General features: G+C 41.5%; 1 protein-coding gene across 2 annotated transcripts in view; it reads left to right on the top strand.

Annotated features, from left to right (window-relative positions):
• Positions 1–24013, top strand: part of osbpl10a (oxysterol binding protein-like 10a) — a 109341-nt gene that overhangs the window by 29831 nt on the left and 55497 nt on the right. Inside the window, exons 3-5 of one of the 2 annotated variants that reach the window (XM_075449518.1) lie at positions 7311–7390; positions 14504–14572; positions 22844–23041. In XM_075449518.1, the coding sequence (XP_075305633.1) occupies positions 7311–7390; positions 14504–14572; positions 22844–23041 (347 nt within the window). The remainder of the gene's footprint in view (positions 1–7310; positions 7391–14503; positions 14573–22843; positions 23042–24013) is intronic. The other variant, XM_075449519.1, reaches the window with a different exon arrangement.

The following is a 24013-nucleotide window of genomic DNA, read 5'->3' as shown; positions in this document are numbered from 1 at the left end:
CGCTTTCATGATCATCACAGGGGACTTTAACCATGCCTCACTAGAAAAAACTCTAAACAACTTCCAGCAGTATGTTGACTGTCCCACCAGGGAAAACAAAACGCTTGATCTCCTGTATGCTAATGCCAAGGATGCATACTGCGCCACAGCCCTTCCCCCCTTGGCAGGTCTGACCACAACTTGGTCAGGATGACTCCCAGGTATGTCCCTCTTGTGAGTAGGCAGCCCGTGCGCACCAGGACAGTGAGGAGGTGTACACAGGAGGCAGCTGAGGCACTGCAGGACTGCTTTGGGTCAACAGACTGGGATGCACTCTGTGAGCCTCATGGGGAGGACATAGACAATATGACTGACTGCATCACAGACTACATCAGATTCTGTGAGGACACCGTCACGCCAGCCCGGACCGTGCGCTGCTTCTCCAACAATAAACCCTGGATTACCAGTGAGCTGAAGGCAGTTCTAAACAGAAAGAAGATGGCTTTCAGGTCTGGAGACAGAGAGGAGCAGAGGAGAGTGCAGCGTGAACTCAAAGAGACACTGAGGACATGCAGGTACAACTACAGGAGGAAGCTTGAGTCCAAACTCGAGCAGAACTGTGTGAGAGATGTGTGGACTGGAATGAAACACATAACTGGGATGAAGGGGAAGGACACGCAGACATCAGGGAGCCTGGACAGGGCAAACCAGTTTAACCAGTTTTTTAACAGGTTTAGTTCATCTCCTGCCACCCCCCTGTCACCCCCATCCCCCCACACATCCACACTGTCCCAAGTTGCTCAACACACCTACCGGCATTCTCCTGCACGACACCTCTCCATCTGCCCCTCTCCCCTCCCCCCCTCCCCCTCCTTCCCCCTCACCTCCTCCCCCTCCTCCTCTGCGGACAACAACACCAGCCCCCAGCTAACGGTGACTACAGGCCAGGTTAAGAGGCAGCTGGATAGACTACATCAGGGGAAGGCTGCAGGCCCTGACGGCATCACACCATGGATCCTGAGGACCTGTGCCAGCCAGCTGTCTCCTGTACTCGTACATCTGTACAACCTGAGCTTGAGTCAGGAGAGAGTCCCGTTGCTGTGGAAGATGTCACACGTGGTTCCTGTCCCCAAGAAGTCGAGGCCATCCGACCCAGTGGACTACAGACCGGTCGCTCTCACATCTCATGTGATGAAGGTCATGGAGAGACTGGTCCTAGCCCAGCTGAGGCCTCAGGTGAGGACGTTTCTAGACCCCCTACAATTTGCCTACCAGCCCCACTTGGGAGTTGATGATGCTGTCATCTTCCTGCTGCAACGAGCCCACATGCACCTGGATGGTGGAGGAGACACTGTGAGAATCACATTCTTTGATTTCTCGAGTGCCTTCAACACCATCCAGCCCCTGCTACTGGGTGAGAAGCTGCGGGGGATGGGTGTCCACAACTCAGTGATCTCCTGGGTTACTGACTACTTGACAGGTCGGCCACAGTCTGTCCGTCTGGGCAGTGTCCTGTCTGATGTGGTGGTCAGTGACGTAGGAGCTCCACAGGGAACCGTGCTTTCTCCTTTTCTCTTTACCTTATACACCACTGATCTCCAGTACAACTCTGAGTCATGTCACCTACAGAAGTTTTCTGATGACTCAGCTGTTGTCGGGTGTATAAGAGATGGAGAGGAGGGGGAGTACAGGACACTGGTGGACAACTTTGTGGAGTGGTCTGAACAGAATCACCTGAGGCTGAACGTCAGCAAGACCAGAGAGATGGTGATCGACTTCAGGAGGAAGAAGAAGACGCCTTCACAGCCACTGAAGATCAAGGGGGAGGTGGTGGAGGAGGTGGATGACTACAAATACCTGGGAGTGGTGATCGGCAACAGACTGGACTGGGCATCCAACACTGACGCTGTGTGCAAGAAGGGGATGAGCAGACTTTATTTCCTAAGGAAGCTGAGATCCTTCAATGTGTGCAGCAGGATGTTGGAGACCTTCTACCACAGTGTTGTTGCCGGTGCCATTTTCTTTGCTGCTGTGTGTTGGGGAAGCAGCATCAGAGCCAGCGACTCTAACAGGCTGGACAAAATCATCAGGAAAGCTGGCTCTGTACTGGGACAAAAATTAGAGTCACTGGAAACCGTGGTGGAGAGGAGGACACAGAAGAAGCTGTTATCTATCATGGATAACATACAGCACCCTCTCCACCACACAGTGGACAGACAGCGGAGCACCTTCTCACACAGACTGCTTCAGCTCCGCTGTCGAAGGGACAGATACAGGAAATCTTTCCTGCCACATGCCATCACCCTGTACAATAATAGTTAAGTGTTATTATGGTATCTCAATACCATAACTGCATAACCGCACAACTGCATTGTTGCACTTTGATGTACATATATTTTTATTTTATTTTATTTTATTTTATTTTATTTTATTTTATTTTATTTTATTTTATTTTATTTATTTTATTTCTATTCTTATTCTTATTTTTATTTTTACTGTCTGTACGCTGCTACTGCAAAACTATTTCCCAGCTGGGATGAATAAAGTAGTTCTATTCTATTCCATTCTATTCTATTCCAGGCTGACTTTGCAGTGAGAATGAAATCGAGCGCAAAGCAGCATGGGAATTCCCAGGCTAGTCTAAGGTGGTCTAGATCCCAAAATACTTGTGAAATGGCCCTTTCTTCTCATTATCCAGCTCAGCTCCTGCTTATAATTCTAATATCTTCCAAACACATTGTGTGTTTGTGCGAGCTAGCGCTGCTCCTCAGATTGATTATGCGTGAAACAAAGGTTTTAAATGGGCACTGCACTTGTAAATCTAATTCATGGACTCTGGCTTCCATTTATTTTCCCATTTAAAGCTTTTCTGTGAATTAGACAGAATGGATGAGAAAATTATTTTATTTTTTATTTTCTTTGAAAAATAAGTGGATTATTGTAATGTCTCAAAGTTAAAAACAGTTTCAGAGGCTGTTTTCCCAATTATGCCTTTGAGAAAAATATTTTTAGATGTTAGAAAATTCTGTCATCTTCTGTATTGTGTGAGGTCTTTAAATTGCTTTGGTCCCTCCTCTTTAACTACAAAATGTTACAGTCCAGTCTACTGCTCCATGCACATGCTCAAAGCAGTGTGTTGACTGACTGTGCTTTTTTGTGACTCTTCTTAACTCTTCATCATGCTGCATGCTATAGTGGTTTAGCCTGTGCGTTTTTGTTTTTAATGTTGATTTAAATCTCTGAGTTGTATCTTGGTGACAAGACTTTGAGCACAACATTTGAAGCTGTGAGGCATATTCAGTTTGGACTCCCTGGTTGCTTTCGGCTCATTGAACACAAGACTTCAACACAGTCGAACACAGTGGTTTATATGGGAATTAAGCCCAATGTTTCTCGCAGACTCAAAGCAGCGTTTAAGTCATGATCTGTAAATAAGTCTTTAGGGTCTGATGTGCTCAGTCATGCAAGGGTCTGTAAAAGCACTGGGTGTCCCAGTTCTGTTTTTCTGTTCCACAAAGGTGGCCTGCCACACTGTGTGAGCACTGCAGCTATGAGCTCCTGATGGATTAATTCATTCCAAACTACATTTAGTGAAAGTAGAAAAACAGAATTAAAAGAAAAGCAACTCTAGTCAAAGTAAACTTTTAAAACGGAAGTAGTGCCCTTTTTTGTTTATCTCATACACAGACCCGTGGTTGCACTTTTCTGCCAAGGCTTTCACATTAATCCTTGCCTCTACAGATAGTGGATATATAGGTTTGCAAGTTTTTTTTGTAGAAGGAATGCATTCAATGCATCTGTTAGACCACAAGGACCATCGTGACTTCTGTTTAACAGGAAAACTCTTCAGGGAACCTTCACTTTTTCACTCAGTCTTTACAAATTAATCTGGAAAAATAAGATCCTCTCATTTACCCTAATAATTGTAGTTGTATTTAAGTTGAAATTAAAATTCTATTCAGTCATTTAGCAATAGTTCTTTTAAGTTTAAAATGACTGATTTTTGCTGTAATTAGTCCCACATAAGATATCATCCATCCATCCATCCATCCATCCATCCATCCATCCATACATCCATCCATCCATCCATCCCTTCCTTTCCCTCTTCCAGATATTCCAGTGGGACACTGAGTCTTCCCCAAGCTAGTCGAGAGATCCGATCTTAAAATCTTAACCCTGTTTGTAATACCTCGTTTACACACATGCGTGTTTGTATGCGAATAACCAGAAGTGAGTATCTGTAATCTCTGCTAGATATGCAAAACTCCGCCTTAGGTTTTTTTTCTCCTCCAGAATTTCCCTCGAATGTGTTGAACTATTTAAACTTTTGTGTTTTGAAGACATTAAGGTAAAACCTTCAGTTGTATTTGGCCAACAGTGGTAATGAAATACTGAGAAGCAGTGTAACATAAGAAGTGTACGAATGGTGGTCTATGCATCTTTCATTAGTGTCTTTCACATAAGATTACTGCCATAAAGACCAGCTTCTTTTAGCTTACTTCTCCCTCTTGTATTATAAGTGTTAAGATAATTCCAGGAGCATATTCCAAAAAATACAAGAAGGAAAAATGGCAAACATTCGCATCCCATCGGAGAAGTAAAATTCGCCCATCCGAAAAGCAAAAATCTCGTTTTCTTATTTTGAACATTAGGTGTTATAGTTTGTATATCAGACAGAATTACGGGCCGAACACACTCACTTGTAGAAATAAGGGTCAGCCAGTGCATCTGTCGGTCTCTATTATATTAAGTACAGAGGCGACATGGGAGGTCAACTGATATGAAACGGCCTGAAGAGAGAGCTGGAAATATGGAATGACTTCTCTAAGCAGGCAGCGTTGTATGTTTGAATCTAATACTTCTTGTTCTGAATACTCATTGAAGCCTTTTAACAACGTTCCTGCAGAGGATCGAGTGAGGATGTCACTTGGGATGAGGCTGTAGTTATTTTTCCACAGATAAAAACATAATAGCTCTTTGATGCTCAGGCAGAAAATCGCACCACGTTTGATACTCTGAAGAAAAAGCTCGGCTGTCTTCAGGTTTGCTTTGTTGCTTTTCTACTGACAGTCAACGGTCGTGTTTACTTTAGATCAGGAAAAGTCTCAATGTGCTTTGATTTATGTTTCATAACATAAAAAATAATGGAAGAAAGATTTTTTTTCTGCTGTTTTTTTGTTGATTAACTAAATGTGGAAGAAAGTGGTGGTATTTTCTATCACTGATCTTTTTCATGGTCAGGTATTGGAAATTCAGAGTTCCCAGATGCCACTGAACACCACATAATTACCTGCCACACATCTTCCCTTTTGTTACCTTAAAGTTAACATTGTTTTGTTGTATGCTGGGTGGTTTTAAATGACATTTTATATAATATAAAAGTTTACGATTTCAGCACATTTATTTTAAAATGGCAGTTAGTAGAAGTGCACATCCTGCAATCTTTGAAGCTTACTTGGTCCTCCAGCTTGACTTGACCTACAGTTTGAAATTTACTTTAATTATCTATCCTATCTTAGATACTGCCCGCTATTAATTAGGCTGTGAAATGGGATCAGAAGAATATTATTCTCCAGTCTGACCTGCAGGGGGACAGCATAGGCAAACAGTCAGCATCTTCTTCATCCGAGGGCTACATCTAGCTCTACCAGTCAGCAAGTCTAAGCTTTAGTTAGCTGTTTGTTAGCAGGGATGATTGTCTCTTTGCCAAGAGGAAAACCACAAGCTTGCAGGCGGTATCAAGCTGCTTCCTGGGCTGGTCGCAAATTGGCCAAATGAATTGCCGGAGCTTCTTTAGTACTGAGTGTTGAGCTAAGCGAAGAGGAGTAAATGAACTGGTTCAGATGCGATACTGATGCCCTCAGGACATCAGTGAGAAAGTAACAGGATCAAATATTTGTCTGTAAGTTAAAGTTTGATTTAAAAAAACAAAAAAAAAAAAACAAAAAAAAAGAAACTGCTATCATTTGCAGACAGCAACAGGTGAAATCAGAAAGACTCCCTCATTTCACCTTAAAACATGATCTGTAATGGTTAAGCTGGTTCTGTGATGGTAAAACCACAACTAACCAATTACATAAATGAAACATAAACTCGTGAGCTTTTCAGTTGCTGATGGGTAAAGACTTGGTTATATATGGACAGAGCAAGGCTACCTGTATACTCTCATGTTAAAATCATGTTGTTTCAGTTCTTATTTTAATTTAGATTCAAATTTCCTTCACTATACTAATACTTTTATGTGTACGTTTTGTGCCACAAAATATAGGTCTTTATATCTCAAACATCATTTTGATATTTTTGTCTCGTATTTTCATATTGATCGCATCATAACGAGCATGTTTTTCATTAAATCATAATTATTTTAAGGAGAGGATTTCCCTGAACCAAATTGTTAAATGGTCTAGTTGTTTGATTGGTGCCTCGCAGCTTTACTCAGCGTCCCTGTATAGGAGGCAGCTACATCGATCAGCTAAATCTATTCTAAAGGATTACTCCCATACTTTGTGCAGTGATTTTCAGCTTCTTCACACTTTCTGGAGGTTTTTAGTAACAAGGTGTAGAACAAAGTGCTTAAAAACAGCTTTTTTTCTTGCTGCTATCACTGAACTGAAAAACTTCTAGCTATGTTTTGCACATACACATTCACTTATTTAATTACTTATTAATTTATTCAGGTCTGGCATTCAGTCTTATTCAGGTTTAATTAATTAATTTGACATTTTATTGATGTTATTGGCTGATCTTTTTCCGTCCTGATTTTTAGATCCAGAGTATTTAATCATTCTCAACAGTATCTTATTGTCATTATTTTGGGATTTTTAACATGTTTTTAGTGCACATGCTGTTCCTTATTATATGTTGTTATCCATCTGGGTGCAAAACTAATCCGTCTATGGTCACAAATGAAGGAACCGGAACCTGATGTGTTTACCGCGTAAATTTCTGAATTAAACATCTAATATTTATTTACATGCTCTTGCATTTACTGATTACTAAAAAATACCTTGAAAAAAAATGCAAAGGACACATCTTTTATCTGTTGTCTTCGTTTTGGATAAATTCCCTCAAATAACTGTCGGATCAAAACTTTGAAGAGTTACACAACAGTATCAAATCTTCTTACACAGAATTCTTAAACAAACTTGCGATTTCAAGCATTTATTTTCACCTGCAGCTGTATGCTCCTCTTAACAGAACTAGAAGTTCATCTTTGGCAGAGGAAGTCGCCATACGATAACTGTGAACGCACACAAGGACGAATATATGAGTCTCAATGTCTTTTGTGTAAAAAGAATTATTGATGCATTTTCCCCTGTCTATGATTGTAGCCGCTGATGCCAAGGAGCAGCAGTTTTGGATCAGTCAGCTTCAAGCCTGTGCCAGACGCCACTCTGACAGCAGTGCCAAGGTAAAAAAAAAAACACAGACTACACACACAGTTAGTGTTTGAAACATGTCCAAGCTCCTGGCATCTATTAATCAGCAAGAAAAGTGAACAGAAAGTCTTGACCTTTTTCTGGAGATTCCTGCCCCCCTTGTGTGTCTGTTTGCATCACAGACTGTCTTTTTTCACAGTCTATGCTTTGTATATGTGGGGATTTTCCACTCGTCTGATATCTCTGGGAAGCTTCAAGCTCAATTTGCCAGTTTCCTCATACTGTGGATGCAGCTCTCCAGTGCCAGCAGGAAATCCTGCCTCTTTCTGCCTTAAGATGACAAATTCTTCTCTGCAGATTTTCATTTTTAATTGCATGAACTCTTTATACTCAGTAACAACCTTTTGAGGGTTTTAAGTTGTGGTAATATGTTTTTTTATATTTAGGCTATAATTAGCATTGTTTTTCATCTCAACTTCCTTACCTGCTCATGTGCCTGTTTTCCAAATCTTACAAACTATTTGTCATGTACAGATTGATTCTACTAACTCTAGAGTCAATGGCTGATTGGTAACTGGTTGATGCTAAATGACAAAGCTCATGTTAACCACGGCTTCCGAAAAGCTAACTTAATGCTAATATAAATTTAGTAAATACATGTAATACAAGAAATACAAGAAATTTGGGCGCTACAAGTAAGGATTTTTGCCTTAGAAACTGAAATGGGACTTCATGAAACGCTCCCAATGGAATCCAGTGGTAAGAAGTCCACATTTACTTCCAAAGGAAAGGGTGAAAAAACTGCTACCTCCAACTTAAAGCTAAATGATACTGTGTCTTTTCCAAGACTCTGTAAAGGCACGTATGATGGACTTGGTGCAAAGCCGAAGAATCGTCAAACTGTTGGTATCAACAGAGAATATGTAACATCACCCGGAATAAAGTTAACAAACAGATTTTTACCACTGTCAGAGCCAAATGTGACTGAGTGTAACAGACAGAGAGACGGTACAAAGAAGCAGATGGACAGAGAAACTGTGCCGAGTGTCAAGGTCAAAGATACTCTTGTGCTTGGAGACGGAGCCATATCTAATATAAACATAAACAGAATGGTTACATGCAGCTATCCAAGTGCCACTGTCTCTGACATCACAAGATTACTACCAGAGGTACTGGCAAAACACCAAGGGGTGAAACAGCTGATTGTGCACGTGGGTGCAGTGGACATCAGAGAGAATCAGTCTGAAATCTTAAAAAAAGACTTTGAGAAACTGTTTGAGAGTCTTGATAAAGTGACAATACCAACATTCATAAGTGGACCTCTCCCAAACATCGACAGGAGGATCAACAAATTCAGCCGGCTGCTTCAGTTGAACACATGGCTGTCCAAAGTCTGTGAGTCCAGAGGACCTCATTTCATCGAGAACTTTAATCTTTTCTGGCAAAGAGATGATCTCTTTCAAAGAAAAGGCCCACACCTGAACAGAGGTGGAGTGAGACGACTGACGGATAATCTTCTCCACGCTCTGAGGCATCAGAAGGGGCCAGGACCAGGACCAGGACCAGGACCAGGACCGGGTCCTGTGCTGCCGCAGAGAGAGAAGACGAGCCAGAGAAGAGCTCCTGCCTCGCCACCCAAGGACCCAGCAAAGGATTCAGCCACAGCAGCCACAGCAGCACCTCCAGCATCCCGAACACAGGATTCAGCAGCTCCACCATCGCCTTCACCACGGGCCTCACCACAGGCCTGGGACCCACCTGCTGCATCTACACCCTCCAGAGATGTTTCACCATCGTTCTCTTCTCCACCGTCACCCAGGAGATTTCCTGATCACCTTGAAAGCTTGGTGAAATCGGGGATTAAAATGGTTCCTCTCACGCCAAACATGGCAAGATCAAGAATTCTATCCTCAAAGAAGCATCGAGCCCCTCTCCCTCCCCAGCCTACTCCATCGACCAAAGCCCCCCCAGCTTTGCCCCCACCACCGGTGCCCACAGCTGTCATTTCCAACAGCGTCAATGCTGTTGTCTAGGACACTAAGGGCCTCTGTGTTGGTAAACACCATCTCAACCAGAGGTCCAAGGATGGAGTGAAGAGAGGGACAATCAGACTGTCCAATCAGAGAAATCTTATCCATATCCCTTGCAAGAACACAGCATCCAGTTCAACTATAACTAATCTCAAATACGCAGTTCTCAATGTCAGATCTTCAAGTAACAAATCATTCTTAATTAATAGTTTTATTTCCTCTCACAATCTTGATTTTATGTTTTTAACTGAGACGTGGCTCGACAAAAACACAGCAAATGCAGTCCTGATTGAGTCTAGTCCACCTCACTTCAATTTTGTGTCTGAAACACGAGAAAACCAGAGGGGTGGGGGTGTTTGTGCCATGTTCAGGGACAATATACCCACCCACAAGTTGTCATTTGGGTTTTTTTCATCATTTGAGTATGTGTCATTCAAAATGGAGATAAAACAATCTTCCATACTTTATATCACCATTTATAAACCACCACAGAATTGTTTTATTGATTATTTTACTGAACTACTTTCAATTGTGTGCACTGCTTTTGACTGTTTAGTCATAACAGGGGACTTGAATGTGCATGTGGACGTAGCGCATAACAAGGAAGCTAAAGAGCTCACTGCTGTCCTTGAAATGTTTGGTCTAGCATGTGACTGAGCCCACCCACAACAGAGGGCACACTCTAGATGTGCTCATTTCAAGGGGTGTTGTTATTTCAAACGTGAATGTCGTTGATGTTGCTTTATCTGATCATTTCTGTGTTTTCTTCGACCTATCTACTTTACCCAAAACGCCAGCTGGGTCTGCAGTTGTTCGGGGAAGACTCATAAATGACAGAACAGGGACACAGTTTATGGAAATGATTAGGTTTGAGAACACCCTGTGTTCTGATGTTGATGATCTGTTGAACTCTTACACATCAAGTCTCTTAAATGTTTTGGATACCATTGCTCCTGTCAAGGTTAGAATGGTTAAAAGTAGGCAAAGGGCGCCATGGAGGAAAGAAGAGTCGGTCAGGGCACAGAAAAGGGAGTGCCGGAGAGCCGAACGGAAATGGCGCAAGTCAAAGCTCCAGGTTCATTATGAGACTTACAAAGAAAAGCTATGTGTGTTCAACCAGACTTTGCGTAGAACAAGGGAGAGTTATTTTTCTGAAATCATCAAAAACTGCAGTAACAACTCTTGTGTCCTGTTTGCTACAGTAAACAGATTAACAAACCCTCCAGTTTCACTGCCTTTAGAACTCATTTCTACATCCAAGTGTAATGAGTTTGCAATATTCTTTAATGACAAAGTTCAAGGCATTAAAAATGCAATAATTTCCACAACACAAATAACTACTCTGCAGCCAGCTAGACACCTAGAGCTGACACATTTCACACCTGTTACTGACAAAACAGTCGAAGAGACCATCTGCAGTCTGAGTTCATCAACGTGCTGCCTTGATGAGTTGCCCACTAGATTCCTAAAGTCTGTGCTGAGCAGTTTGTTACCACAACTTGCTCATCTAGTCAACATCTCACTCCAGACTGGAACATTTCCAAAGGCCTTAAAAACCGCTGTCATTAAGCCTCTTCTAAAGAAGAGCAATCTTGATGCCACAGTACTGAACAACTACCGGCCCATATCAAACCTGCCATTCTTAGGCAAAGTCCTAGAAAAAGTTGTATACCAACAGCTTAGTGACTTTCTCCTGTCTAACAATGCTTTTGATACTTTCCAATCAGGCTTTAGGCCCCACCACAGCAGTGAGACAGCTCTGATCAAGGTGACAAATGACATCCGCCTGAACACAGACGCAGGCAAAGTCTCAATCTTAGTTCTGCTGGACCTGAGTGCTGCCTTTGACACAGTTGACCATGCGATCTTATTACAGAGGTTAGAAGACTGGGTGGGAATCTCTGGTCGTGCTTTAAACTGGTTCAAGTCCTATCTGGAGGACAGGAAATATTTTGTTGAAATTGGTAACTGTGTCTCAGACCAAATGGCTATGACCTGTGGGGTTCCCCAGGGGTCAATCCTGGGACCCGTATTGTTCAATCTGTACATGCTTCCACTAGGCCAGCTAATACGCAGCTATAATGTGTCCTACCACAATTATGCAGATGACACTCAGATCTGTGTCACTGACAGCAGGAGAACACGGGCCTGTAGATACACTGTGTCGCTGCATCGAACAGATCAGTGTGTGGATGCAAAACAATTTCCTCCAGCTAAACTCAGACAAAACTGAAATCATTGTCTGTGGCCCACAGAAACAAAGAGAAAGTGTTATCAGTCACCTTGAGACTCTCTCTCTAAAACCTAACTATCAAGTTAGAAATCTCGGGGTAATATTGGACTCAGACCTGAACTTTAACAGCCACATTAAATCTGTAACATCAGCAGCTTTTTACCATCTAAAAAACATTGCCAGAATCAAAGGAATAGTGTCTAAACCAGACTTAGAGAGACTGATCCATGCGTTTGTCTCCACCAGGTTAGACTACTGTAACGGCCTGCTCACTGGGCTCTCTAAACGGGCTATAAGACAGCTGCAATACATCCAGAACGCTGCTGCTCGAGTCCTGACTAGAACCAGGAAATACGACCATATTAGTCCAGTGCTCAGGTCTCTGCTCAGGCTTCCTGTCGCTCAGAGAATAGACTTTAAAACAGCTCTGCTTGTGTACAAGTCTCTTCATGGTCAAGCGCCAAAGTACATCTCTGGCATGTTAAAGCCATATGAACCAACTCAGGCTCTGAGAACCTCAGGGAGGGGTCTCCTGCTGGTGCCCAGAGTCAGGACTAAACAAGGTGAGGCTGCGTTTCAGTTTGATGCTCCTAAAATCTGGAACAGTCTTCCAGAAGATGTGAGATAGGCCTCAACTCTGACAATGTTTAAATCCAGGCTGAAAACAGTTCTATTTAGCTGTGCATATGACACCTGAAAGTATTTGATCTGCACTCTTCACTTTTTAATTAATTAATGATTATTTTAATGGGTTTTAAATTTCTTTCTTTTTTAATTTCTTTCTTTTATTTTTTTATTCCTTTTTAATGGTTTTATTGCCTTCTTGTGATTTTATGTAGCTGTAAAGCACTTTGAATTGCCCTGTGTATGAATTGTGCTCTATAAATAAAATTGCCTTGCCTTGCCTTGCCTTGCCTAATATTACACTTTATCAGGCTCACTTCTCAAAAGATCATTTAAATCACTTTTCACAAGAAGAAATGGGTCTGTCATTCAGACAGACCCATGAGAGGGAAGGGGAAAGCCACAATACATGCGTGATATGTGTCATCTGCTCGGGATGAGTTTTTGATCACAGCTAGGTGAGATGTTTAATCAATGTCAGTTTAGTCGATTTGAGCGTGATTGTAAGTGATAATAACTAACAAAAAATGACATATTACTATTAATTATAAGCCTTTTATATTGTTTGACAAGACACATTTTATTCATATTACATTCATTATACTTATCCAAAGTGATTTATAAGTGAGGAACACATTGGGGGCAGTTTTCAGTAACTTTCTCTGGGGCATTTTGACATGCGAACAAGGGAAGTTGGGGATTTATCCAGTAATCCTCTGATAATAGGATCACCACTCTACCCAATGAGCCATGCCTGCCCCCAGCTAAGATATTTAAAATCATAAAATAACATTTAATGGACCCTTAATTTGGAAATTGTATAGTTTCTAAGACTTTCGGACGAACTTTACAGGCAATATTGGATTCACAAACAGCAAGACAATTCAGATTTTTTTAAATGTCTTCCTGTCAGTGTTTCACATTGTCTTAATTCACTGAAACACATACAAAAGTGCAGCCATTGCAAATCATTAAAATTGCAGAAATCATGTGGCTCAACTCTTTTGTCTGTCGTTTTATAATTTTATTGTGTTTTTGGATGACTAAATGAAACTCTGTCAGAAGGATTTCTAGTTTAAACATATGTTATTTCAGGTCTTATTTAGAGGTCCCTTTCATTTCCATGTTTGTCCCCACGAATGCATATCAGAGCAGACAAATCTGCGGTCACAGACCTTAATGGTCGTTCGAAGAAAATGCCACATCTCTGCAGACAATAAGTACTATAATGCCTCCAAATTATTTGTGCCTCTGACTTTCTCACTATAAGCATCCTACTAAAAAAGAAATGAGATATGATCAGATAAGAGGAACGAAGAAATTAGAAAAAGAAAATGAGACAAGCTGAAGTTTATTGCATTTATAAAGTGAAAAAGTGATAAATACATATTAGGAATGCAGCCAGACTGAGGAACGATACGGAACACTGTGTAATAGAAGCTGCTCTGTGCTCACTTTCAGAAGGTCATGTGAAACTTTTTGCACTTTTGTTGACATAAGACTTGAACATTTAGAGAAATATGGTACAATTACACACCCCTGCTGCTATACTTCAGGATACATGCTTAAAATATTCTCAGCACCTCTGTCCTTACTGACAGATTACAGCAGTATGCTGTATAAACTCCATTTATCCACAACCAGCCTTTTTTAGTATAGGCTTCATGGATTAATATTTGGACTTGAGCAGTTTTAGGTGGGTAGCATGGGCTCAAGGGGATTATTTGGCACATGTGCATGTTCTGACTACTGTATATCTTTGTGGGCTGAATCCCCCATCTGACTGATCCAGTAAAGAATGAGGCTTGTTATAAAGCTCATCCAGTAGCTCAACCACCAGTGGTGAAATCGGCAGTGCATGAACGCGAGAAATAATTAAAAGTTGACCATTTCTTTTGCAAACTTTTGGTATTAAAGTTGAGTTTTTTCTTTAGACTAAATATAGAAAATGGATGTAGCCATCATATACATCCATTGGTATGGACCTGAGCAAGAGTTTGAGCACATAAGCATGCCCATTGCCATGGTGACTTACACAAAAAATGCCCCATAAAAGTTGTAATGAAAGAACAAATTAGACTGCATGTGACAATCGATGTGATTTCTCTGTTGAATTGTGGTCCATGATCTCGCATTGGCATTTAATGTTTAATCACATCATTCATAAAGCCTTTTGGTGAGCCCTCTTTTATTGTGTGGGAACAGCAGCATTTGTTAAGTTATGGACAACTTTCTGACTCTTGTGTGCTTGGTTTCAGGTGAGGAAGCTAAAGGGCTCAGATGAACACCTGAGTGTGGAGAGATCAGGAGGAGGGCAGGAGGTGCTGGTGAGTGAACAGCACACACACATGCAGACATGTATCCACCATGAACTGCTCTTGACACAGACATTATTTCATGTGCTTTTTTTAAACAGTTGAACACTACAGCCTTCTTTCCTGGCTCACTTATTCTACATGTAGCTCCTCAGCACTTCAAAACTGCTGCAAAGCTGGAGCGAGGGGAAAGTCCAATTATTTCGCTCAGCCGTGTTGAGAAAAGCAATCAAAAGATGAGAGAAAATTGGATAAGCAAGAAAAAGTGAAGGGAGGAGAAATTCAGCCTCTCTTTCCTTCTGCCCAGCGGAGATGGGTGGTCGTTTTGTTCCTGTTCAGTGACTGTGGGCCATTTCCACGGCTGCGGCTGTCATTACTGTCGCCGCCACTGTGGTATAATCCTTCCATGAGGCGCACAGTCTGCCACTAAGATCGTTATCGCAGCTACTTCACTGATGAGGCAGCCAGCGGCGGTGGCTCGGTTACATCGCTGATAGCAGACTTGTTTGGCAGAGAAGGTGTGGCAGTATTTATTCCTCACAAGTAAAAGGTTATGGGTCCACGCTCCCACTGAGCCTTTAAAAAGAAATGTCATGAGAGTCCTGACACATTTTTCTTTTTACAGTTGATTGATTCGGGTCCAACCAAAGATTGGCCTTTTTTAAAAAGTTGAGACTAAATCCGAGTTGTTTTATCTCATCGGCATAGACAGTTCACTATTTCACATAGTTAGTTCAAAGCATTCAATAAAATGACCACTTGTTGCTTCAAAAATGACCATGTGAGTGTCTGAACACTTTTTGATGCAGTAAAACCTCACAGACTGCATTGCTTCTGCCGGAGTTACACTTGATAGCTTTAAACCAAGGAGCACGGCCTTTGTGTGCGTATTAAGTAGACCTGATGTCTCTTTGTTCACCCTGGAGCTTGATAATTTGGAAAATAGCCAGGATTCCATGCAAATGTTGTGCAAATTTGAGCTGAATTTTAAGTGGTTAACAAGGGTTGAGCCATGCCTTAAAAAACAAAAAAAAGGTCCTTAGCCTTTGGTTGTGTTGTCAAGGAAACCAGTGCAGTGCATCATGTTGTAGTTCAGGTGTTAAACATTTCTATTGGGAATTATAATTAGAATTGCAAAATAAAATGCTGATTAGTACCTTTTTTGGTGCTACTTTTATAGTCAGATGCTGTTTTGTCATCAGTCAGAGGAGAAAATTAAAAGAGAATCAGTCAAAGCTTGAAAAATGGTGGAAAACAGTGTAGAAAAGTAATGAAAATATAACATTATTTGAGGAATAGGAAGCTTCAGTGGTCGTTTCAGTCAATTGTACAAAAGCACATTAAAATTCACCTGCTTACACTTTATGCCTGTAAATGAAAAGAGTTAAAAGAGAATAATGTGCAACAGCGGAGAATCGAGCCCTCATCTCGCCACTCACTCAGGGAGCACTGTCTCTAGTTTGCAGCTTAAAAGGGATAGTTCAGGTTTTTTTAATTGGGGTTGTGTAAAGTACTCATGAGTAGTACCTTACCTGCAGTAGGCAGCAGTCAAAGCTCTCTCTGTTTGGAGAAGCAAAGTGGAGGAGGTACAAACGAAGAGCGAATATTCGACATATAAAACAACTCAAATCACAAACATTTATGTATGTTAATTAATGGAGGTCATCAGCGGCTAAGATGATATTTTGTTGAATAAACTTTGATCCATGCAGGTTGCAAACATTTTCTTTCTGAACTTTCTCTGTTGATAATTTGGTGGAAGAGTTGGTTCAAGTGTAACACAGGAATGTGTTTTTCTGCCTCTGTGGAGCCACATTGCCAGTTTACCTTGTTATTCGTTACAGAGTGCGGTAACCACACTGGAAATCATGTGCTTAATAAAGCAATAAGTCTGAAATGGATGAGCAGACGCTCTTCTTATCTCTGAGACAGGGCTTCTTGCCGACTCACTTCGGATACAGTGGAGTTTGACGTTGTACATTTCAGTGTCACCGCTCCATCAGAGGTCGCAGCTTGTTGAGTCAGCAGGCCGGCTTCCTCTTTCCAGCCACAGCTGAGCCCTTCCAGTAGCTGTTACAGAAGATGTTGTTGTGGCAGCTGAACTTTGTGTCCTGGTTTCAGCGTTTCACAGTGAAATCCAGTGAAGCGATGCAAAACAAGAGCCATTAGGTCATGTAACTGCCTCTTTCCTTTGTGCAGTCTGAGACAGCTGCATCAGATATTATATTTCAGACTGGTTGAATATAGCTTTTCTATTAGATTCCTGAGGTGACTGTTCATGGAAAAGATTAGAAAATGAGAATCTGATGGAATCCACTACGCTGAACCACATTAAAATACTCTGTTATTCAGGTAATATTCTTCATATTAACATAAACATCCCCCTTTTATATGCACAAACTTCATTCTAAAGCGTTATTTTCTGTTTAGGACCCTGAAACCGAAATAAATAGATAAAACTAAACCATCATTAATTAAGTTTTTTTCTGTGAACATGATGAATTTTGACTGTTGTTGTGTCAGAATCCTGCCGTTGTGTGTTAGGGATGTGATCTTTCAGCTTGCTGTTGAACCTGTGTGGCTCAGGCAGGCAGGAAGCACAGCTGCACCTCATCAGCCTGATTAGCAGCATTATGAATTTGCCAGGGAGTTTTCAGCCACTGTTCTTTTGTGAAGCTGAAAGTACACATGCAGTGCAACAAGTCAAATTGTGGACTTGAAACTGAGCAGGTAAAGTTGTTTCTGCTTTTTTTTTTGTGATTTCTGGCTCATGTAAGCTGATGCAGCTTCTAATGCTGTTTGTTGTTGAGTTAGGATGAACTGAACATGTTACATGTTATGGTAGAATTAGCAAACCTACTTAAAATAGCTCAATATGCATTGATTTCAATAAATAGAAAATACAGTTGATCTTTGGCTGTATTTGAGTCTGATACTCTACTTTGACCATGCAGCATGCACATCCACATGCATGCTGCTGTCCATTGTATGCATGTAGTGTGAAATAGGACTATGGTGATGTAGTACTGTGTATGGACCTCTGGGAACTTTATCTTAATGAAATATAAACCACAAAAAAGTAGTAGGGTTGTATGAGATATATCTACAGTCAATATATTCTGCTGCCGCATATAATTTATCACAAACTTTTACAGTTGTCCATTAAAATTTGAAGGGGATCACTGGCTATAAAAGCAATAATCTTGCTTTTTTTTATTTTTTATTTTTTTTAACACCAACAACTGACCCAAGGCGAATTGTTCAGCTGTTTCTCATCTTTAAGCATACCAGAATTGGCTTGGACATGAACCACAGATAATGTGATTCTAAAGGCATGCTGGTCCTGTAAAGAGCTATCGACATAAATGCAGAAAGTCTTAGACGATTTACTGTAGCTAAAAAAATACTAATCGGGGTCACAGAATTTGGTAGTGCACCCTCAAACAACTCTTTCTGACATGAAAAGAAGATATCCATCTAAGCTCTTGGAAACTTTTCTATTTAAAAATAAAAAATTAACCTCTCAGATCCAGATCAGAGTTGGTCTACCCCCGTTTAAACCAGTTTTTCTTTCTTTGTTACTGTGCGATTTAAAGTGTCTTGATCTACTGTTAAGCCCTATGGTTTGTAGGGCATCATGGTCGAGGTGTACCTGTTTGATGGCCGTAAGGCACTAAAATTCAGCACAGTTTTGTGTAGTCACCTAGCCTGGCGACGCCATCCTACGTACTTCCGCCCAAAGATTTTGGCTCCGCACATAGTCTGGCCAAATCCCCCTACCTCGGTTCACTCAGTGTTTTGCCAATCAGCAAACAGTTGCGAGTGGTGACGCAGAACTCACGCGCGGAGTCCATTGTAGTCCGTATAATTGTAGTTTAACCGCAGCGGAAATAAACATGGCGATGGAAGAACGCTAGAAGCTATCCATGAAGTTGTCTCAACTCTGGAGAGCATTACACAATTAAAACGAGAGCAAGAGGAATGCCTCGTCAATTTTGTTAGTGGCAAGGATGTCGTAGCTCTCCTTCCAACTGGCTTTGGGAAAGTTTGATTTATCAAATGGTACCGGTATAATGAAAGCGGATGTGGGAAGCGTGATTCGCGAGCTAGAGCCTCGCGAGAGTAAGCATGAACCTCGGCGCATAACCTACGTCCTTTCTAAACATTACTGATTGGTTAAGGGAACTCCAATGAATTTAAGTTGCTGAGTAAGGTCCCACCCTCCATGGAAACAGATTCCTATTGGGTTTTTCCAGACTGTTTGACGGAGTCAACAGTCGGCTTTAGCCCAGGCTAGTAGTCACCATCACTGACAAAAAAACTGAACTTTGACTTTTATGGTGACACGGTTTGAATAAAAAAAAAAAAAAAAAAAGCCAGCCAACACATATTTTTAATCATCAACTTAAGATATTTACGACTGGAAAAATAAAAGCTTTTGTTTTTTTTTTTTTTTTTTTAATTTTGATGTCCAAGCATTTAACTGGTGTCAAACCCTCAATCAAAAGTTGTTACTGAACATGGAATTATGTGTTGTTGTTGTTGTCTCCTGTGGTGCAGAAAATGAGAAGTCGGCAGCTAATTGTTTTGCTGTCTGCCCACGCTGCCCGGGTTGGGGTGTTGGGGGAGACGATGTCCACCCACAAGTCGTCAAAGAAACTCCACGTTTGGTGCCATGAATATTTCTCTGTACACTCCCTGTCACAAAGTTAAGGATGGGGTGCTAGAGCCCAAAATTGACATCATGCTTAAGTTTTTTTTTTTTTTTGAGAAGATCTTTCTTTCCACATTAAGGTTTGAGTATGTACTTTCAGTCAAGTTTGTCTGGAGCAGGAACCTGCCTTTTTCGTCCCCTTAAAACACGTTTAACCTTGGTTCATTTTTAGACGAGTCACATGATAAGAGGTGTATTTTCTTGTCTAAAAACCGTCTACATGTCTGTCCACCATTCTTCCTCCTTTGACCCTCATTTCCTTTCTGTTTTTCAGTATGTTAAAATACTTTGGGGGGCCTCTGTGCCAGTTTTGGAGACCTCAGCATGTCTTTTCACACATAATTTATTTATTTTTTTCCCACCTGCTCATGACTTGTGGTTTGGCCTTGCTAAGTGCAACAGTCTTGTAAGGGGATTTTTTTTTTTTTTTTTTAATTAAAATGGTTGAAAATTTCCCTCTTTGTAGTGTGTAGATGCATCATGAAAATATTCTCAAAGGTATTCACATTATTTTAATTTTTTTAATGTGGTTTTATAGGTACTGCAAGTCTGCTAAAGGGAATAAAACAAGCCTTTATCCCCTGATCACATGGCTGATGAGTTCCGACAGGTCATTTGTTGGTTTCATCTCACAGTTTACTGCAGAGTGAGCAGCATCACTCTAAAACAAAGGCTGGTTGTTTCCCTCACAGTGAGTGGTGCTCTGGGGTGGAAGTTGTTTATTTGAACTGTTGTATTTTCACTGCTGCAGTGACCAGGCCTCTGTCCTCTTCTGAGGGATAAATCTGATGCCTTGTCTTTGCATGCTGCTGTAAACACGCGGAGAGTAAAGACGGAGGAGATGGATACTGATTTAACATCGCTGCCTGTGTGAGCACAGAGGTCGGCCAACTGAGGAGACGAGTGTCACAGAAGGGAAGAGAAGGAGGCATCAGAGTAAAGGATGGGATGTGACTTTAGTCTTAAATAGGCTTCTATCTTTCTATAAGATGCAGTTGTAGCTGTCAACCAAAGTCAGCTCAGTAAGAGGAATAAGTAGTTGGCATTTTATGTTGATGCAAACCATGGATGGGTAATGTAATCTTAGTATTTCTGAGCTAAAAGCACCTGGTCTCACCCAGAATTTGCCTGATTCTGACACCTTGTCAGTTTTTGAAGCCTTTGCGGTCCGTGAAAAGCTGTAATTTAAGCCAAACGAGGACCTTTCCAAGACATTTTAGTGCTTTCATATTACAGGTTATGTTTCCTTAATCAAACGGCACCAGGTGGCAAAAGGCTCGTCATGCTGTTCGAGGTGGAATTGCAGCACGCAGGTGCATAGGTTGGAAGTTCAGAAACTTTGAGGTTTTATGTTTCTGTGGTTTGCAGAAGAAGGAAATTGATGTAAGTTGCTACATTAAAAGATAAACTGGGTGTGTATTAACTCAAAACCCCAAATGCAGGCAAGTAAAGATGTTAAATTAAACATCACAAGTTGAAATAAGTCATTTTTCATTCAGGATTTCCTACTTGTTCCAGCTTCTCTTTCTTTGACTTGTTTAAACAGGTCGTTTAAGGGCCTCAGATGGTGAGAAAAGGGATAAAATAGCATAAGGATTTGAGTTTGATGAAACATGGGCTGTAAATGTACGCATTTACACATCACAGGACTTTCATCTTGTCTTGTAATGGAGACTGATTGTGTTAGTTCCACAGTGCATTGTAAGCAACGGGTGTTTTCACCCCTGAAACCAAGGTTTTGTTATTGTATACATTGGATTCAGATTGGTGCCGCATCACAGATGCAAGCACCCAAAGAGGTTGAAGTCTCTCCGTATAGATTGCATAAAGGCTTTAGCATGGTTGCCGCGTCTGCTAGTGCGAGCGGTGTTGATGACGTCACGATTTCGTGCCCGCCATGTATAGTGGTGCAAGTCGATGCGCCAGTAGTTGCAATTTTCTCCGTCACAGAGGTGGCGCTGCTACGTTAAGGTTACCGCTACTCTACAACCACGAAAGTGGAGAAGAAAACAATGCCGCTGTCAAGAGCAAGAATACTGTAATTAATGATACTGCTGCAGTTTTCGGATCATTTTAATTTTTTAATTCAATTAAAAGAGGTGGTGATGCCGGAGTCTGAAGCCCCCGGCATCACCACTTTTTGAGTCTCTGCCCTCTTCTTTGCCTTCACGTATCTGTCCCGTAGCTTCTTCCTCGCATTCTTACAGAACTCTCCCTCTTTCCCCAAAGTTCTGCCAATCTCTGTCCATCAGTTTGGGGAGTTTACGTGCTCCCTGTGCTGTTTCACTGGAGTTTCGTACAGCTGCCTGTACAAACTCACCTCCTGACTGAGCCTGGTCTCACATCGGTCCATCCGGTTCGTTGTTCTCGGCGCCGCCAAGTTACAAAAATCGACTGGTGCACGACAACGTGCTGCGCCGTCTTTTCAAGGGAAGCGCCATGCCTGATACGTCACGGTGCGACACCGCCGTGACAGACGCGGCAACCATGCTAGCGCCTTAACACTAGCTGATTTTCCATCAGTATCTTTGTCTGTTTTTAATTTTGGCACAAATTTTAGTTTTACAAAAACACTGTTAGGCTTGCTTTGGATGACTTTTTGTGGGGAAAAAATGACTTGTCACATGAGCAAGAAGCTGTTTCTGTTTTATGGAGGGAAAAAAGTGCCCAGTTACAATATGCCCAGTTGGGGGAAAAATCACCTACTGATGATAACACGATGCTGCCTAGTTTATTTGCTGGAAACTAGTTGGTGAAAATGACCCTAACTCCCATTTTCTTTTTTTGGTTCCCAATTTTTGCTTTACAATTATTTCATTATGGCTACTAATTAGCTTGTAGATGAGGATGAATCGCCATGTAGCCTGTTCCACTTCTGGAATAAATGGAGGAAAAATGCATGAATGAATGGATTTATTTTAGATGTGATTATGTTTTTATGGCAGCATTAACAGCAGCATGTATGTGAAATTCACTATTTTGCTCCCCCTACCTCCTATCACCCTTTATTATCCTTTATGGAAAAAAAGAGAATTGTCTAGTCACTGTAGTTGGTTTACACTTTGAACATACCCCAATTCAAACACTTTGATCTTCTTTCCTCCTTACGTTACCACAACTCCTCTTTCCTTTCGGTTGCAACTATGGCGTGCTATAACTTTGTGTAAGCAGCCTGAAAGTCTGAATCATCTGCAGAAAGTTCATTAGAAGGGAATCAAACTATCTGTTTAGGTTTGTCTGTTTGGTCCGACACATTTGAGGGACATTTTAAAGCTGTAATTTGAGTTTTGATCAAGGAAAGAACTCTGAACAAACAAAGTTCGAAGTGGCGGTACCCAAAGACGCAAACACAGAGATGCAAAGAGAATATCTTGAATGGAGATTGGCTGATATGTACTTTGTAATCAGAAAGGGGGAAAAAAGGATTTCCTTGTTTTAATGTGAATCTGTCTTTAGGAGCAGAGCTCCTGAGGTTCCATACTGAACATTTTAATATAAACCTGTCATGTTTAAATCCCCACACGACTCACTCTTTCCCTCTCTGTGTCACCTCCCATCCCTCCCCTCAGGGCTCCTCATCCTCAGGTCGGACCTGTAGTTTCTCCCTCCTCCCCCACCCAACTCCATCTTCATCCCCGAGTTCCCAGAGGCACCCGGGCCACACAGCCTCACCCAGCAACATCGTCACCATCACCCACCACAAATCTCCAGCTGCGGCACGGCGGGCCAAGAGTCAGTATCCAGGACGCCTGCTGGAGGTTAAAGAGGTGGGTGGTGAACACAGAGCAGTGTTCTGAGCTTCGGGCTTCTAAACTTTAAATCAAGCAGTCTCTCAGGCCTTTGCTTTTGACTTTTTGAGAGGGATAGCAGAATAAGTAAGTGGCTGGCTTGGCTGTGACACATCTGGTGGATCAAAACTTTGGCCCATGGGTGAGTTTGTATCAGAGTTGGATTGCAACCAGCTTCTGCTCTGCAGTTATCTCTGGCTCTGGTCCTAAGCTCTGGTTAAGCTTGCTTCTGTTTTTTTTTAATTTTTATTTTATTTTATTTTTTTAAATATTATGAACTCTGATGTTATGAAGTCCAAATGATCAAACTTCAGGAGTCATTTGCACTGATCCTTATGTCTTATTTGTACATTTACAACTTCCATTTGAAGATGGCATTGCACTTCTGTGTGGTGAGACTACAAAAAGTAGATTTGCTCTGTGTTCTTACATGTTGTCTCGTGCGGGCGATTATAAATAAAGGGAACATGGTGGAAATATTACTCCATTGAACAAGGTTGGTAATTCAAGAGTCATTAATGTGAGCTATGTGTCACTGCCTACACTCATCCTGCAGTTCCCAAATGTGTCTGTATGAATTTTAGTTGGTGGGACTGAAAACACTTCAGGGTTGCTTTGAGTGTGGTGGGTACAAAGAGTTGTAATACAGCATTATCTCTCATAAAGGATGGTCCACGTTATCCTATGTTGAAGGAGATGGGCAAAGTCGGCACTAAAACTCCTTTCCTTAGCATTTAGAGAGTTTTAACAGCTCTTATCATGGCTGCTACTTTGGCTCGCACACAAACACTAGAATCTGTGGAGAGTTGGATTTGGACTGTCTGTGGTAACTGTTTACATATGCTCTTCACAGCAAGAGTTGCATCTTGACAACAGGAAGTGCTGGCTGGAGCACACAAGGGGAAGGACGGAGTGCAAAATTTACAATTTTGAAATAGTGATTTTTATTTA

This window comes from Odontesthes bonariensis, chromosome 18, assembly GCF_027942865.1.
Source record: "Odontesthes bonariensis isolate fOdoBon6 chromosome 18, fOdoBon6.hap1, whole genome shotgun sequence".
Lineage (NCBI taxonomy): Eukaryota > Metazoa > Chordata > Actinopteri > Atheriniformes > Atherinopsidae > Odontesthes > Odontesthes bonariensis.
The sequence above is the reverse complement of the archived record's forward strand: the minus strand, read 5'-3'. Positions and strand labels throughout refer to the sequence as shown.